The sequence below is a fragment of the Rhinopithecus roxellana genome, chromosome 5 (assembly GCF_007565055.1).
Source record: "Rhinopithecus roxellana isolate Shanxi Qingling chromosome 5, ASM756505v1, whole genome shotgun sequence".
In the NCBI taxonomy this organism is placed as follows: Eukaryota; Metazoa; Chordata; class Mammalia; order Primates; family Cercopithecidae; genus Rhinopithecus; species Rhinopithecus roxellana.
Window position 1 is genome coordinate 152431065 of NC_044553.1, and position 14003 is coordinate 152445067.

Below are 14003 nucleotides of genomic sequence, written 5' to 3' on the forward strand. Positions count from 1 at the left end.
CTGAGGCAGGTGAAAATGGCCCTTTTGCTGATGATGCAAATGCCCCTTTCCTGAGAGACGACGGCAAATTCAGAGAATTTTGGAAAAGTTTGTTATGGGCTAGATTTGGGCTACAGACAGAGTTGTGATCAGAGGCCAGGAACTAAATGATAAATGCCGATGAAAAGTCTCTATTACTCAAGTAGGACAGGTGCTCCAGGTGGCTGGGGATTTGTAAGGCAAGAAAACACAATGCCCACCCCCGACCCCACCTTCCCCTAAGGGCACTGTAGACACTGGCTGAGCTCAAACCCCACCTCCTCTGCCACCTATCTCAGTGACTAGGGGAGAGTTCTATCTCCCTGATCCTCATTTCTGAATCTGTCAAATGGGAAGAACAATGCCCATCTCGGGTTTTATTGACTCATTGATTTATTTGTTTAGTGAGGATTAAATGAGATGGCAAATATCTAACTCATGGGGCACTGCAGTATTCAATGCGAGTTAGACCCCTGCCCCCTTCATTTTTCCCTTGGAAACCCCCATCTCAGGAGGCAAGGGATCCTCTCTGACGATGAGGGTGTGCTGTTTGTGCCACATACCTGAGGGACAGTGTGGGAGGAGGGGTGGGAGTCAGGCACTGACATGCACTTGCTGATTACAGATTGTTTTACAACTGGCTATTGGAGCTCCTAAAATGGCTCAGGAGCCAACCAACCATTTTAGTCTATGTTCCGGTTTGTTTATTCATTCATTCCTTCATTCATTCATGCATTCAGTCAGTCAGTCATTAAGCATGTGTTACGTGCCTGCTGCATGCAAAGATACATGGGGGATTCAACCTTTCTACTTAACCTTATCTCACCTCACTCCCTGCAGTGACCTCTCCTCCCCACTGCACTGAGCTTCTCACTGTCTCCGCTCTCCAAAATGCCTAACACTCTCCGCCTCAGTGCCTTGACTCAAGCTATGGCTGTTGCCATCACTGCTGCCTCTCATCCATGAAACAAAGTGGCATGTCTGAAAGATCCCAGGTTCAGAGTCAGGAGGTAAGCATCCCAATCTTGGCTCTACCTCTCACTAGCTGTTAAGTTATTTAGTCTACATGAGCCCCAGTTTCCACATCTGCCAGATGGGAATGACATTAGGATCTATCACAGAAGGCTATTGTGAGAATAAATACTATGAGACGTGTAAGATATCTATTATGGCTAAGTCAGTGCCCAGCCTGGAGTTGAAACTTAGTAGCAAATGTCTGTTGAAAGGACCTGATGAATTCTGGCTTGGGAGGTGGGAAACTTGAATCTTGGTCACAGGAATATGTGCTTGAATAAGTCACCGCTTTTCTCAAGGGGCTCCAATCCCTTGATTAAAATTGCAGGGTTGGATCACCAGAATGCCAAGTATTGACATCCCTGGCTTCCCATCCTGTGATTCTGAACTGGATCCAGGGACACTTGGCACACAGCCAGCTTCATCTCCATCCTCCCTAGAGGAAGACATCACTAGTTGATCAGAATGTTCTATCTGCTGAGCCCTTGGAATCTCTCCACAGGGCACCTGCCAGTCATCACTAATCAAATCCGAGATGACAGTTGAGATCAAACAGACTTTTCATTCCTAGTTGGTGCCTGGGTGAGTGACGAGGCCTACCAGTGCTGGAGGACACAGTCAAGGTGATGGACGTGTGGGGGTGGGGGAACGTGCAGAACAGGGGTGTGAATGTGGGGGCGGTGGTCCACTGGGGATGCCCCACAGGGCACAGATGCCACTATCATGTCACTTTTGTCCCACTAGCCCTTCCTTATGGCTTCACCTGGGCAGCCATTATATCCAGCCCAGGGGAGAGGTGAAGGCAAGGGAAGGGCACCGATTATGAACCAGGTGATGTGTTTGTTGAGTTTTCATGGCTGATATCTTAATCCTCATTATCAACCCTGCCAGGGAACTGGTCTTAGCTCCACTTCAAGGGTGAGGAATAGGAGGCTCAGAGCTTACTGATCATGATGATTAATCACAAAATTAATCACAGAAATTGGCTTGGGTTACACTCCAGCTTCACCTCTTTCGGCTGTGGAGTCTTGGGCAAGTCACTTAGTCAACCTGTGCCTCAGTGTCCTCATTTGTAGAGTAGGCATAATAGCAATATCCACCTCATTATGAAGGAGTTAATACAGAGGAAGTTTTTGAAACATTATTAGCATTTAATAAGAGGTCAGTAAACTATTTTCAAGGCTGTTAGCATGGATTTCATATTCATTTTGCTATCCCCAGCATCTCAGAGAATATCCTGTACATAGTAGGTATTCATTAAATGCTTTGGACCCACTTGTTGAGCATTATCAACTCCCCAGAAAAGTCCCACATAGGTCTTCTTGTTGCCAAAGAGGACATCTCAAAGAAAATAACGAAAATATACTGAGCTAAACAAAAATGCAAGCACAACATATCAAAATTTGTGAGATGCAGCCAAAGCAGTGCTGAGAGGAAATTTTATAGCACTAAGAGGCCTACATTAGAAAACAAGAAAGATCTCAATCAATGATCAAAGCCATGCCCTCAGGAAAAGAAAAGTGAAATAAGCCCTAAGCAAGAAGAAGAAAGGAAATAATAAAGATAAAAGCAGAAGTCAATGACATTAAAAACAGAAAAAGAAATAGAAAAAAAAATAAAATAAAAAAGAGCTGGTTCTTTAAACAGATCAATCAAATTAACAAGCTTCTAACAAGACTGATCAAAAGAGAGAAGACATAGATTATGATATCAGAAGTGAAATGCAGCCAGGTGTGGTGGCTCACGCCTGTAATCCCAGCACAGTGGGAGGCTGAGACGGGAGGATAGTTTGAGCTCAGGGGTTTGAGACCAGCCTGGGAAAAATAGTGAGACCTCCTCTCTACAAAAAAATTTTTAAAAATTAGCTGGGTGTGTTGGCATGAACCTGTAGTCTCAGCTACTCGGGATGCTGAGGTGGGAGGATTGCTTGAGTCCAGGAGGTCAAGACACTGCAGTGTGCCACAATAGTGCCACTGCACTGCAGTGACAAAGCAAGACCTTGTCTCAAAAAAAGAAGAAAGAAAGAGAGAGAGAGAGAGAAAGGAAGGAAGGAAGGAAGGAAGGGAGGGAGGGAGGGAGGGAGGGAGGGAGGAAAAGACAGAAAGGCAGGGCAAAATAGTAAATGTTATGACGCTATATCTTAGCATAATAAAAATTGTAAATAGGCTAAAGAAAAAAACACATGATCATATAAATTGATCCAAAAATTCATGTAACAAAATTTAACATCCATTCATGACAAGAACTCCCAGAAAATTAGGAATAGAAGAAAGTATCCTCAACTTGATAAAGAGGATCTACAAAATTCCCACAGCTACATCATATCCCATGGTGAAAGACCAAAAGCTTTTCCCTTAAAATCAGGAACAAGACACAGAGGTCTGCTTGCACCACTCTTCTTCAACACAGAACTCTGAACCCCACCCCTCTCGAGACTCCACATGGTGAAGGTGGGCTGAGCTCTCCTCTTTTCCTGGGGCTTGAGTCCTCAGACTCACCAGCTCTAACCCCACTCATTCATATTCCTTTCAAGAATGCACAGGGGAGTGCAAGTGGGCTTACCTGATTTTATGATGTTGAATCTGCTCTGATTTATATAAGGAAAAAGTAAATCATTTGCCAAAGATAAGTAGCAGTGACTTGTGGCACGCTATCATATAGCACCATATCACATGATAGCACCATATCACATGATAGCACCATATCACATGATAGCACCATGTCAATATCCATGTGTGCAGCATGGAGGTCAAGAATTGATGATGTAATTCAACCAGGAAACTGAGGCCCAGAGAAGGTGAGTGACTACCTCAAGATCACACAGCCAGGTAGGGGCAAAGTTCAAAGATCTCATCTCCAAAGCCAATCTCCCTTTCATGGTACAATAATATGGTTGAAACCACTTTCAATGTGGGACTTGATCTCACTGACAGTGGTCTCTGTCACTGGAGGTGGACTGCAGCCAGGGGAGCTGGGGCTGGCTGAGCCGGGCTGTGACTACTCTGGGGCATTACAAGGTCTCTGTCTCCTCTGAGGGCACAGCCATGCCAGGCAACTTCACCAGTGCAGGAAGCCCTCGGCCTGGCAGCCAAAGGGGTTGGCTTTGACCTGATGCCTCCTGTTCCCAGGAAGCAAGAAGCACGTCCGCTCTGATTACAGCTGACAGCCTGCCGCGGGCTGGTCTTTGATAGAAATACTGCCATTATGTAAGAAGTTACATAAATCATCTTGTGATGTCTGCGTCGCACGTCCACAGAGGCGCTGCCAGGCCACTCTGTCCTCCGCGTGGCCTTTGTATATTTCCTGAGCTGGCGTGGTCGGTCGGGCCTAACTCTCCAGGGCAGGGGTGGCTGGGAATAGTCTGCAGCCATGGGCTAGCAAGGCCCCTGGGAGGGAGACGGGGCCCTCACATTGGTTCACAATTGTCGGTGGAAGCAGCATCCTAGGATCAGTCCCACCCCAGCTTTGTGATTTACTGCCCATGGGACCTTCAGCAAGTTTCCTAGCCCAGTTAGTGCCTCAACTTCCTCACCCATTAAAGAGAGTAATCATGGCACCTGGGAAGAACAAATGACAATATATGTCACATACTTCCATCAAGTAGGACTTTACACTCGTATGATCAGGTGTGAGAAAGAGCACAGGGTGGCGGGCAGAGCAGAGCTCCCTCCCGGGCGCTTCTCCTACCTGGCTCTGCCTGGCTCTGCCTTGGATGAATCACTGCCCCTCTCTGGGCCTCTCTGTCTTCATCTCTAAAATGAGAAGTCGGCCCATCTTTTGGGACTGAATTTTCTGTAGAGGTGTGAAAATGTACAATCTCCTTTAACATGTATTTTTGGCAATTTAAAACGTTACCAAACACGTACCAACAAACAAATACATTCAAATGCATTTTAACCCACAAGGTGACACGCTAGGTTGCCGACTGGAGAACTTGGGCAGTCAGGTTAACTCCTCTGGGGACCAGGTAGTAGTTTCTCCAGGGACTCCTCTCATTTGATGACTATGCTAAGATCATAAGAGAAGCTTTTTTAGGCCAGGCGTGGTGGCTGACAGCTGTATTCCCAGCACTTTGGGAGGCTGAGGCAGCTGGATCACCTGAGATCAGGAGTTTGAGACCAGCCTGGCCAACATGGGGAAACCCCGTCTCTACTAAAAATACAAAAATTATCCAGGGGTGGTGGCACGCATCTGCAATGCCAGCTACTCAGGAGGCTGAGGCAGGAGAATCACTTGAACCTGGGAGGCAGAGGTTGCAGTGAGCCGAGATCGCGTCACTGCACTACAGCCTGGGTGACAGAGCGAGACTCCATCTCAAAAAATAAATGAATTAAAAGGTAAACTTTAAAAAAAATTGACATCTCAACTGCTTCTCTCTATAAACCGAGATTTTGTAAATATTCTGCAACCAAAACAAAGTATGGCTGATGTGAGACCATAATCCATATCTCCTGATTTCAAAGTTTTATGTCATTAGAACAGACTCCTTGTTCTAATGCATTGTTTGTAAATAAGTAGAAGGTATGCATTTGAGCATGTAAAATAAATTTGTACTCATAGCCCATGGCTGTCATGGTTTTACACATTGAATCTCCACATTTTTTTTTTGTTTTTTGAGATGGAGTCTCCCTCTGTCTCCCAGGCTGGAGTGTAATGGCACAATCTCAGCTGACTGCAACCTCCGCCTCCCAGGTTCAAGCAATTCTCCTGCCTTAGCCTCCTGAGTAGCTGGGATTAGAGGTGCCCTGCCACCACTCCCAGCTAATTTTTGTATTTTTAGTAGAGATGAGGTTTCACCATGTTGGCCAGGCTGGTCTCGAACTCCTGACCTCAGGTGATCGGCCCACCTTGGCCTCTCAAAGTGCTGGGATTACAGGACTGAGCCACTGTGCCTGGCTGAATCTCCACATATTTTTAAGTGGGCATCTCTGCTTCAAAGCAATTTGAAAACCCACTGCCCCAGATGAGTTCCTTGGCTCCCTTGGGCTTGGCCTGTGCATGCCCTGCCAGGTGCCTCTTCTCACTTGCAGCTGCAGTCTACACATGTGCTGGCTGAATCCTAGAAGTAGATGATGTCTGTTGACATCAGAGGTTCTGGAGGAGTGGCTCCCAGGATACTGCTGGGGAGTTGTTCTGCTTCACTGATGAGTGGGTGGGAGACAGCTGTTTACTTATCAAGATAAAGCAGGGAATGCCACCTCCACACCCTCTGTTCCCCGCACACAGTAGGTGTTGAATGGAGTTGATGCAAAGCTGGGAGTCCCTGCAGCAGGGTCAGCACAGTGGATTGTTGGAAAACCAAGGCAGCAACAACTGGTTGAAAAGGGGCCATCAGCGGCCCAGCTTATCCGAGTTCACCAGCAGTTGAAGCCAGCACAGCTCATTTGCCTTTAACAGAGCTTTACAGAACCCAGGCTCTGGTGCTGGGCGATGCAGTTGGGAAGAAGCACTTCCAGCTTCATGCGCCATAGTCCTGTAGGATCACAGACAATTCGTTGTCACCTAAGCTATAGCAACCACAGCATCCTTCACTCAGGCCTGCTGTGTGCTGAGTCCATTCGAGTCACAGGAGGTACAGAGAGAAACCTGTGGATGACCTCCCTTCCCTCCTGGAGCTCATCTGGGTGGGCTCAGCTCACCTGGGTGGGGCAAACAATAAACAGACAAAATTAAAAAACAAACAAACAAACAGGAAGCAGCTGTTTACGGTCCACAGGAAAAATCCTGCTCAGTGGAATGGGCAAAGTATTTAATTCATAACACATTTAGTAAGAAGCTACTCTGTGCCAGGCTCTAGTAGGAGTCAGATTACAAAGGGTCTTCTGCGTTTAGCTAAGGAGGTTAGACTTCATCTTTGACTCTAGGAACACAGGAATGTGAGAGGGCATTATTAACAATGCTAGGAGTTGGCAGGAGGCATCCTGGAGGAGGGGATGTTTGAGCTGGGCCTTGAAGAATGGCTGAGAGGACAGGGTTGGCTGAGTTGGGCCCAAGAATCAGGTTTGAGGCTTCTGTGAGTGTGTAACTGTAAATGGGAAAAATAATCCCCTCTGCCCAGACACAGGACAATAATGAGAGAACACTGGGAGAGCCTTCAGACTCGTATGATTACTGCTGTCTTTCCACCTGCCTATATGGCCAATCACAAAAACACAGAGGAGCCTTCCCTTGTGTGGGTCACAGGCACCCAGAGGCCTGGCCTCAAGCCATAGCTGCCTCCTCTCCCCGCTCCTCACTTCCCAAAGCTGCAGCTCCCGTATTCCTGAGTCAGGAAGGTCCAGCGTTGGGCTAGAAGAGTGGAACCCAGGACGCGTGGAGAAAATCTGGTCTTGGCCAGCAGCGTTTAGGCAGTGTCTGGTGCTCATGGGAGCTCCAGGAGGCAATGTGGCCAGGCAGATCCACCTCAGCCTTTGGACACAGACAGGCCTGGCTTCAAGTTCAAGCTCTGCTGGTTAACAGTTGTGAGGCCTTGGGAAAGTAACTCAACCTCACTTCACTTGTCAGGGCAACCGAAACACTATCCTCACGGAGCTGCCCCGAGGGTCAGGTGAGGTCTTCATGTGGTTCTCGAATATGGCTCTTGGCACATGCTGAGTGTCCGCAAAAAATCCATTTTCTTCCACTTTTCTCTCCCCTTCCTTTCTCTCTTCCCTCTTTTCTTCCTTCTCTCTTTCCTCAAAAAGTGTTTGGTGGAAGAACAGCCCACATTAAGAGCTTTGGAAAGACTTTCATAAGACACCGACTCACCTCCCATGGAGTCCACGGGCCTGGTGGGGACTCACTACTAGCTAAGAAATGAGAGACATCTTCATGATCTGGCAGTGCAGAATGGGCCGGCAGGGCTGCAGGTGCCGTGGAAGCTGGGAGCTGAGCTGAGTGGCTTTAAAATGTCTTGACGCCCTTAGAAGAGAAAAGATCTTCTGGAGAGAGGAATGATATAGCCTACAGAAAGCACAGAAGGCCCGGGGAGAAAAAGGCAGGGCACAGCAAAGCAGGCGGTTATATGGTCAGGTGCTGGCTGCCAGAGAGGTTCAAACTCTTGGCTGTGCACACCGGCTTCATGTAGTAGGCAGTAGGGAGCGGGCCCTGGTGGCCACAGGCCCTCAGGGCGCTCTCTTCAGCCACGTGTGCCAGGTGTTTTGGAGCAGACAGGATATTTCCTGCCTGTACCAGTCAGGGTGGGCTGGGAGTTACTGCAGAAACACACAGCCCTCAAATCTCTGGCACTTAAAATGATGATGGTTTGGCTGCCAGCCGTGCAAAGGTTGCCACAGGCAGGAGCAGCTCTCCAGGGCACGTAGTGGCCGACAATCTAGGATGCATCAGTCCAGCGGCGTTTCTGTCTCAGTCCACACTTTCCCGACCCCGCAGCAGGGTAGGAGCATGGAGAATACAGTGCTGGCTTTCAAGGCCTAAATTGAGTTACAGCTTGTCAGCATGGGCCATCTCCTCCAAACCCTTCATTTTGCCTGTAGGGACCCTCAGGCTGGGGGTAGGGGAGATGGCTTGGAGGCAGACCACAGCAGCTGTCTATTGGCCAGTGGGAAGGAGTTGGGGCCATCCTTCCTGGATGGAGGCCCTGGCCCTGCCCTGCCCTGCCAATGCCCCCAGTCTGGGTAGGGAGACTCCAGAGAGGAGTCCTGCAACCTAAGATGCCAAATCTTAGGTTGCAGTACAGAGGCGTGGGTTGGCGCATAGACCATCAGCCATCTGGCTGATGAGGGAGACAGGAGGAGAAGGCAGTAGAAGGGGAAGAGGAAAGGAAGGGAAAGGAGAGGAGGAGGGAAGAGGAGGCTGAGCCTGGACAGAAAAACGATGAGGCTTGAAAGGGGCCCGTGAGTTGGGCTGGCATGGAGGCATGACCATTAGCATTTCCCAGGCAGCCGCCCTCGCCTTCAGCCTCACCTTCCCTCTGGCCAGTTGGTGGGCAGGGCCAATGCCGGCTCTGGGCTCCCTTGCTTGCTCAGAGCAGGCCCTGCTTGCAGCCCCGCCGGCGTTGGCACGGTGACAGTAGCCAAGTGTGCAAACTTGTGCCATTGTCCGCAGGCCAGGGGGAGCCATGGAAACTGGCTAATATGACACAGGAAAATGTTTGCTGATGGCAATTCTATGGGCTTTGTCCACCTCTTTCTCCATCATGACGACTCGATTTAAGTCCCTAACTGTTTGACTACAAATGCAAGGGGACCGTGCAACGCCAACCTTTTGTCCGGCTGCGCTGAATGGGCAATTCAGGCTTTGTGCAGCTCAATTGAGGAAGCAAACATAAAGACAAGATTCCTGAGAGCTCCAGCTCCCTTCCCATGGATATCCCAGCACCTCGTTAGAGAGTCCTTCCTTGGCCACCTTTTCCGACAGGCATCAGCGCACCTCCTGACCTCGAAGGCCCTCCATCCCCGATCCCTGGGGATCCTGGCAGGGAGGGTGGTGGGGGTAGCAGGGGAAGAGAGAGAGAGAGAGAGAGAGAGACAGAGACAGAGACGGAGAGACAGAGAGGAGAAGAGAGAGTGAGAGAGAGAGAGAGCCACTCAACACTCAAGGACAGCAGGAAAAGCAGCCCGCCCCAGCTTACCCCATCCGATTGTCTGTCTGCACTGGAGCATGGCAGCTGTAGGCCTGGAGTCTTTGGGGGAGGTTTGCAAAGGAGGCCTGTCTCTACTAGGCCCAGCCCCTTCTCGATCCTGGACATTTTAAACACACACACACACACACACACACACACACACACACACACTACCCCCTTGAGAAACCAGGGAACCGAGGTCAAGGGGAGGAGGAGCGTGGAGGCCCAGGAGAGTGGGGCTGAAGGGTAGAAATTTACCGGGAAATGATTGCATTTGGGAGCTGTCTTTTTTGTGATGGTCCCCATGGTGACAATTTGTGACGGCAAAGAATGTGGGAACGGGGCGCCGCCGCCTGATTGGGATGCTTTGTATCTGGAGAGGCGCTCCTGATTGGCCTGAGGGGCCCCCCAGCTCCGGGGAGTTGTCCTCCATTCAGCCCACTCAAGGGTTGCACAACTGCTTCCAGCCGGAGGGAGCTCGGCCGGCTGCGCCGGGGCCTGTCCCAGGTCTGCAGTGGGGAACCTGCCGGGCCACGTTGGCTGGGTCCTGGCCGCACCTTTGGTCAGTGTGGAGGCCCGGTGGCTCTGGCCCGACTGGGTGGCGGGTGTGGAGCAGGCTGGGGCCTGGGGGAGGGGTGAGGTGCCGTGGGTGGCGGCCGAGGAGGCATGAAATTGCTGCAGATGCTTCTTCGGGGGAGTCCCTGCTGCCCACAGCCTGAGATCAGCCTGCAAGGCAGGTCTCGATTAAGTGCCAGACAGGGGTCCTGCCTGGTCCTGCGTGAGAGCTGGGGGTGGAGCGTGGGGACTGAGGAGGGGGGCTGGTGCTCCTCATGCCGGGGGTGGGAGTGGTGGGAGGGGGAGGCTACCACTAGGGAGGAAGGGGGCTTGGCCTTGCTTTAAAGTGGAGCAGTTGCCTCAGCTCAGAGAATAAACACCTCGCTGGCAAGTTGGCAGTGTGGTGTGTGGGAGACGGGGCAGGCTGGGAGTGTGTGCCAGCCCCAGCAATGCCACCTGTAGCTGGGTCACCTTGGGCAAGTTGCTTGACCTTTCTGAGCCTTGGCTGCAAGAAGAGGGCACCAGACCCAAGCAGGCTGGGTGAGCTTTGCTGGCGCCTGCTGCATCCCAGGTGTGCAGGAAGTGCTCAGCCACTTGCACCCACATCCCTCTACCCAGGACTCTGTTTAAGGCTGAGGGGTGCTGGGGTGGGGACGCCGTTTGCAGACAGGTGCTGTGGTCTTTTGGCAGGGTTGGGTGTGGTTGCTCGGAGAGACTCCAGTGGCCTGTTTTGCCCCCCAGGTCAGCTTGGTGCCCTTCCTTGGAGCTGCCGGCCACCAGCAGAGCCCACCCTCTTCATGGAAAGCCTCGTGCAGTGGCCCCCTGGTGATGGCATCCGACAGTGATGTGAAGATGCTGCTGAACTTCGTGAACCTGGCGTCTAGCGACATCAAAGCAGCCCTGGACAAGTCCGCGCCCTGCCGCCGCTCCGTGGACCATCGCAAGTACCTGCAGAAGCAGCTCAAGCGCTTCTCCCAGAAGTATTCCCGCCTCCCGCGGGGACTTCCGGGCAGAGCCGCTGAGCCCTACCTGAAAAGGGGGTCTGAGGACCGGCCCGGGAGGCTGCTTCTCGATTTGGGCCCTGATTCCAGCCCCGGCGGGGGTGGGGGCTGCAAGGAGAAGGCGCTGAGGAACCCCTACAGGGAGGAATGTCTTGCTAAGGAGCAGCTCCCACAGGGGCAGCATCCAGAAGCTGCCCAGCCTGGCCAGGTGCCCATGAGGAAAAGACAGCTGCCTGCTTCCTTCTGGGAAGAGCCGAGGCCCACCCACAGCTACCATGTGGGGCTGGAGGGGGGACTGGGCCCCAGGGAGGGACCTCCCTACGAGGGTAAGAAAAATTGCAAGGGCTTGGAGCCCCTGGGGCCTGAGATTGTCCCAGTGCCCATGTCTCCGAGGGCCCTGGCTGAAAAGGAGCCACTCAAGATGCCTGGGGTCTCCCTGGTGGGCCGTGTCAATGCCTGGAGTTGCTGCCCCTTCCAGTACCATGGACAGCCCATCTACCCAGGCCCTCTGGGGGCCCTGCCTCAGAGTCCTGTCCCCAGCCTGGGCCTGTGGAAGAAGAGTCCAGCCTTTCCCGGGGAGCTGGCACACCTCTGCAAGGATGCGGACGGCCTGGGGCAGAAGGTGTGCAGGCCCGTGGTGCTGAAACCCATTCCGACCAAGCCAGCCGTGCCCCCACCCATCTTCAATGTCTTTGGCTACCTCTAGCCGGGCCGAGAGGGCCTCAGCCCCCACCTCTGGCTTGCAGGAGTGTCAAGGTCCCCGAGGTGCTCTCCTGTGAGGAGGTGGCTGGGCCACAGTGTGGCCTCTTCCATTTGTGTGCATATGGGAGTGGAGGGCAGGATTGGGGCGGGGCTCCTCAAGCAGTTACCCTGCAGTCTTGCAGCCTGGGAAGCTGGGGGGCTGGTTGGCCCCTCCCCAAGCAGGCCAGGGCCTAGCAGCTTGTCCCGCTGTCCCTGTGCAGACCATAGGTGCTAGGATGTTGTCCTTGCTTGCAGACACCGCGGAAGCCAGAGTGACACATTTGTCCACCTGCCACCCACCTCTGCAAGCCAATCTCAGTTGTTGTTCTTCTTGTTCTTTGTAAATATTGAGAGAGTTAAAAGAATAAAGACATTTCTTTTGGAGTTTCCATATCTTGGGTATCATGAAGCTGAATGAGCCCCAGGCTGAGGGCTGCTGGCAGAGCTGGCTGGTTTCAGTGAGGCCAGGAGTGGTTGAAACCTCTGAGATATCTGGGAATGGGCGCTGGGGGCCAAGAGCTTGGTTCAACAAAAGGAAGGTGAGGAGGGGAGGAGAGGAGCCACTAGGGAAAGACATGCTGGCGTGAACCCCCCAGGGCGTCCAACGTGCTCCGGAGAATAGGCGCTGGAACCAGGGGAGGTGGGGCTGCAGTCCAGCGCCGCCCTGTGCTGTGGGGCCGGACACTTCCTCTGGGAGTCTCCTTGCCCCACCTGCAGGACAATGAGAGGAAAATGAGTCTCTCTGCAGTGCCTTCTGCTCTGTGCACAGCCTCAGGGCAGCCTCTGTGCCAAGGTGATTGTGCCCAACTCTGGTCAGAGGGAAAATCAGGCCAAACAGGAGTTTGGTCCCTTGTGGACAAAACAGGTGGTTTGACCAAATTGTTTCTCCAAATCATGGTCTTGGAGCCTATGTCCACGGGCAAAATAAATCAATTTTAAAAATAATAGCGAATTCCCCTAAACCTCGTTCTCTCTGGCACATACAAAAGGATCCTCTCTAGCTAATTCAGATTCCGGGTTACCTGCCGATGGGTCTCTCCCTGCGCCTGTTACATACCAGGTGCCCCATCAATGGAATGCTGAGGCCTTTTGCCTGTGACAGTGCAGAAGGGAGTACCGGCTAGCAGGAAGTGGCCCTGGATTTTGCTGTTAGTGTCCTACTAGCAAAGCTACCTGAGAGGCCTCCACCTGCACACAGGCCCAGGTTTTCTCTGCTGCTGTGGACGTGGCTCCATGGCTGAGAGAGGGTGGGCCTGCTGGCCTGCCGAGCTGCTTATTTTATGAGAACACAGTTTTCACAACTAAGAAGGGTGCGGCGGGCCAGTCCTGGCTGGGGAATATGGTGTTCTCATCAGCAGCGTGATGTTGGACAAGTTAATCCTCACTCTGTGCCTCAGTCTCCTCATCTGTACAGCGGAGGACTAGGAAACAGGTGCATCTACCTCTTCTGCACCCCAGGCAAGTGTTTGCTGGTCACAGGCTCCCTCCTTTGGAGCCCGGATATGGCCTCTGATTCTTCCTCACTAATACAGGCTGCAGGATCGGTGGTCACCAAGGGCCCTTCCTACTTGCCTTGTTTTACTCCAGGATTCCCCTGGCGTGGGGAGTCCCCTGGAGGGGCAGCCCCCTCACCAGGAAGCCAGCCAGTGGTTTCTGTCCAATGGCCTCTGAAGACTTCAGAGCCACAGAAACAGGAATGGCCTGGGCAGAGCTGTTCAGAGTCATTATCTGGCCCATGGGATGGGGACAGTCCTCAACCTGGACCCTCAGCCTCTGACTGTTCTGGTCTTTAAGAGCAGCAAGGGGCTGGGGGGTGGGGTACCCTCCTCTGCCCTCTGTGTGGCATCACACAGGCCCTCTGGATCCATGTCGATGAGCCTCAGCTCCCTGCAAACTGCATAGGAGGGGTTTAAATGCCTGCATCCTAGCCTGCCATCTATCAGCTGTGCAATCTTGGGCAAGTTACTTAACCTCTCCATACTGAAATTTCCTCATTTGAAGAATGTGATTGATAACAGACCTGTCGTATAGGTTGTTGTGAGGCCAATGTGAGTGCTTGGCCCACTGTGCTACCCAGATGCTCAAAAGCTCCACCAACCACAAGTCACCTC

General features: G+C 52.1%; 1 protein-coding gene across 7 annotated transcripts; it reads left to right on the forward strand.

The window, feature by feature from the left end:
• Positions 1–1554: 1554 nt before the first annotated feature.
• Positions 1555–12285, forward strand: FAM181A (family with sequence similarity 181 member A). 7 transcript variants are annotated; one of them, XM_010384521.2, is made up of 3 exons: positions 1555–1655; positions 7716–8027; positions 10892–12281. In XM_010384521.2, exon 3 carries the CDS (start codon positions 10979–10981, stop codon positions 11855–11857), a length of 879 nt encoding a protein of 292 aa, XP_010382823.1. In that variant the 5' UTR covers positions 1555–1655; positions 7716–8027; positions 10892–10978; the 3' UTR covers positions 11858–12281. The 7 variants fall into 7 exon arrangements, with proteins under 7 accessions (XP_010382823.1, XP_010382822.1, XP_010382826.1 ...); XM_010384520.2 differs by lacking the exon at positions 7716–8027; XM_010384524.2 differs by lacking the exon at positions 1555–1655 and having other exon boundaries at positions 7937–8030; positions 10872–12281.
• The last annotated feature ends 1718 nt before the right edge of the window (positions 12286–14003 follow it).

Bases quoted from the DNA above. Each gene is read 5' to 3' on its own strand.
- FAM181A (XM_010384521.2), top strand. From the start codon at position 10,979: ATGGCATCCGACAGTGATGTGAAGATGCTGCTGAACTTCGTGAACCTG.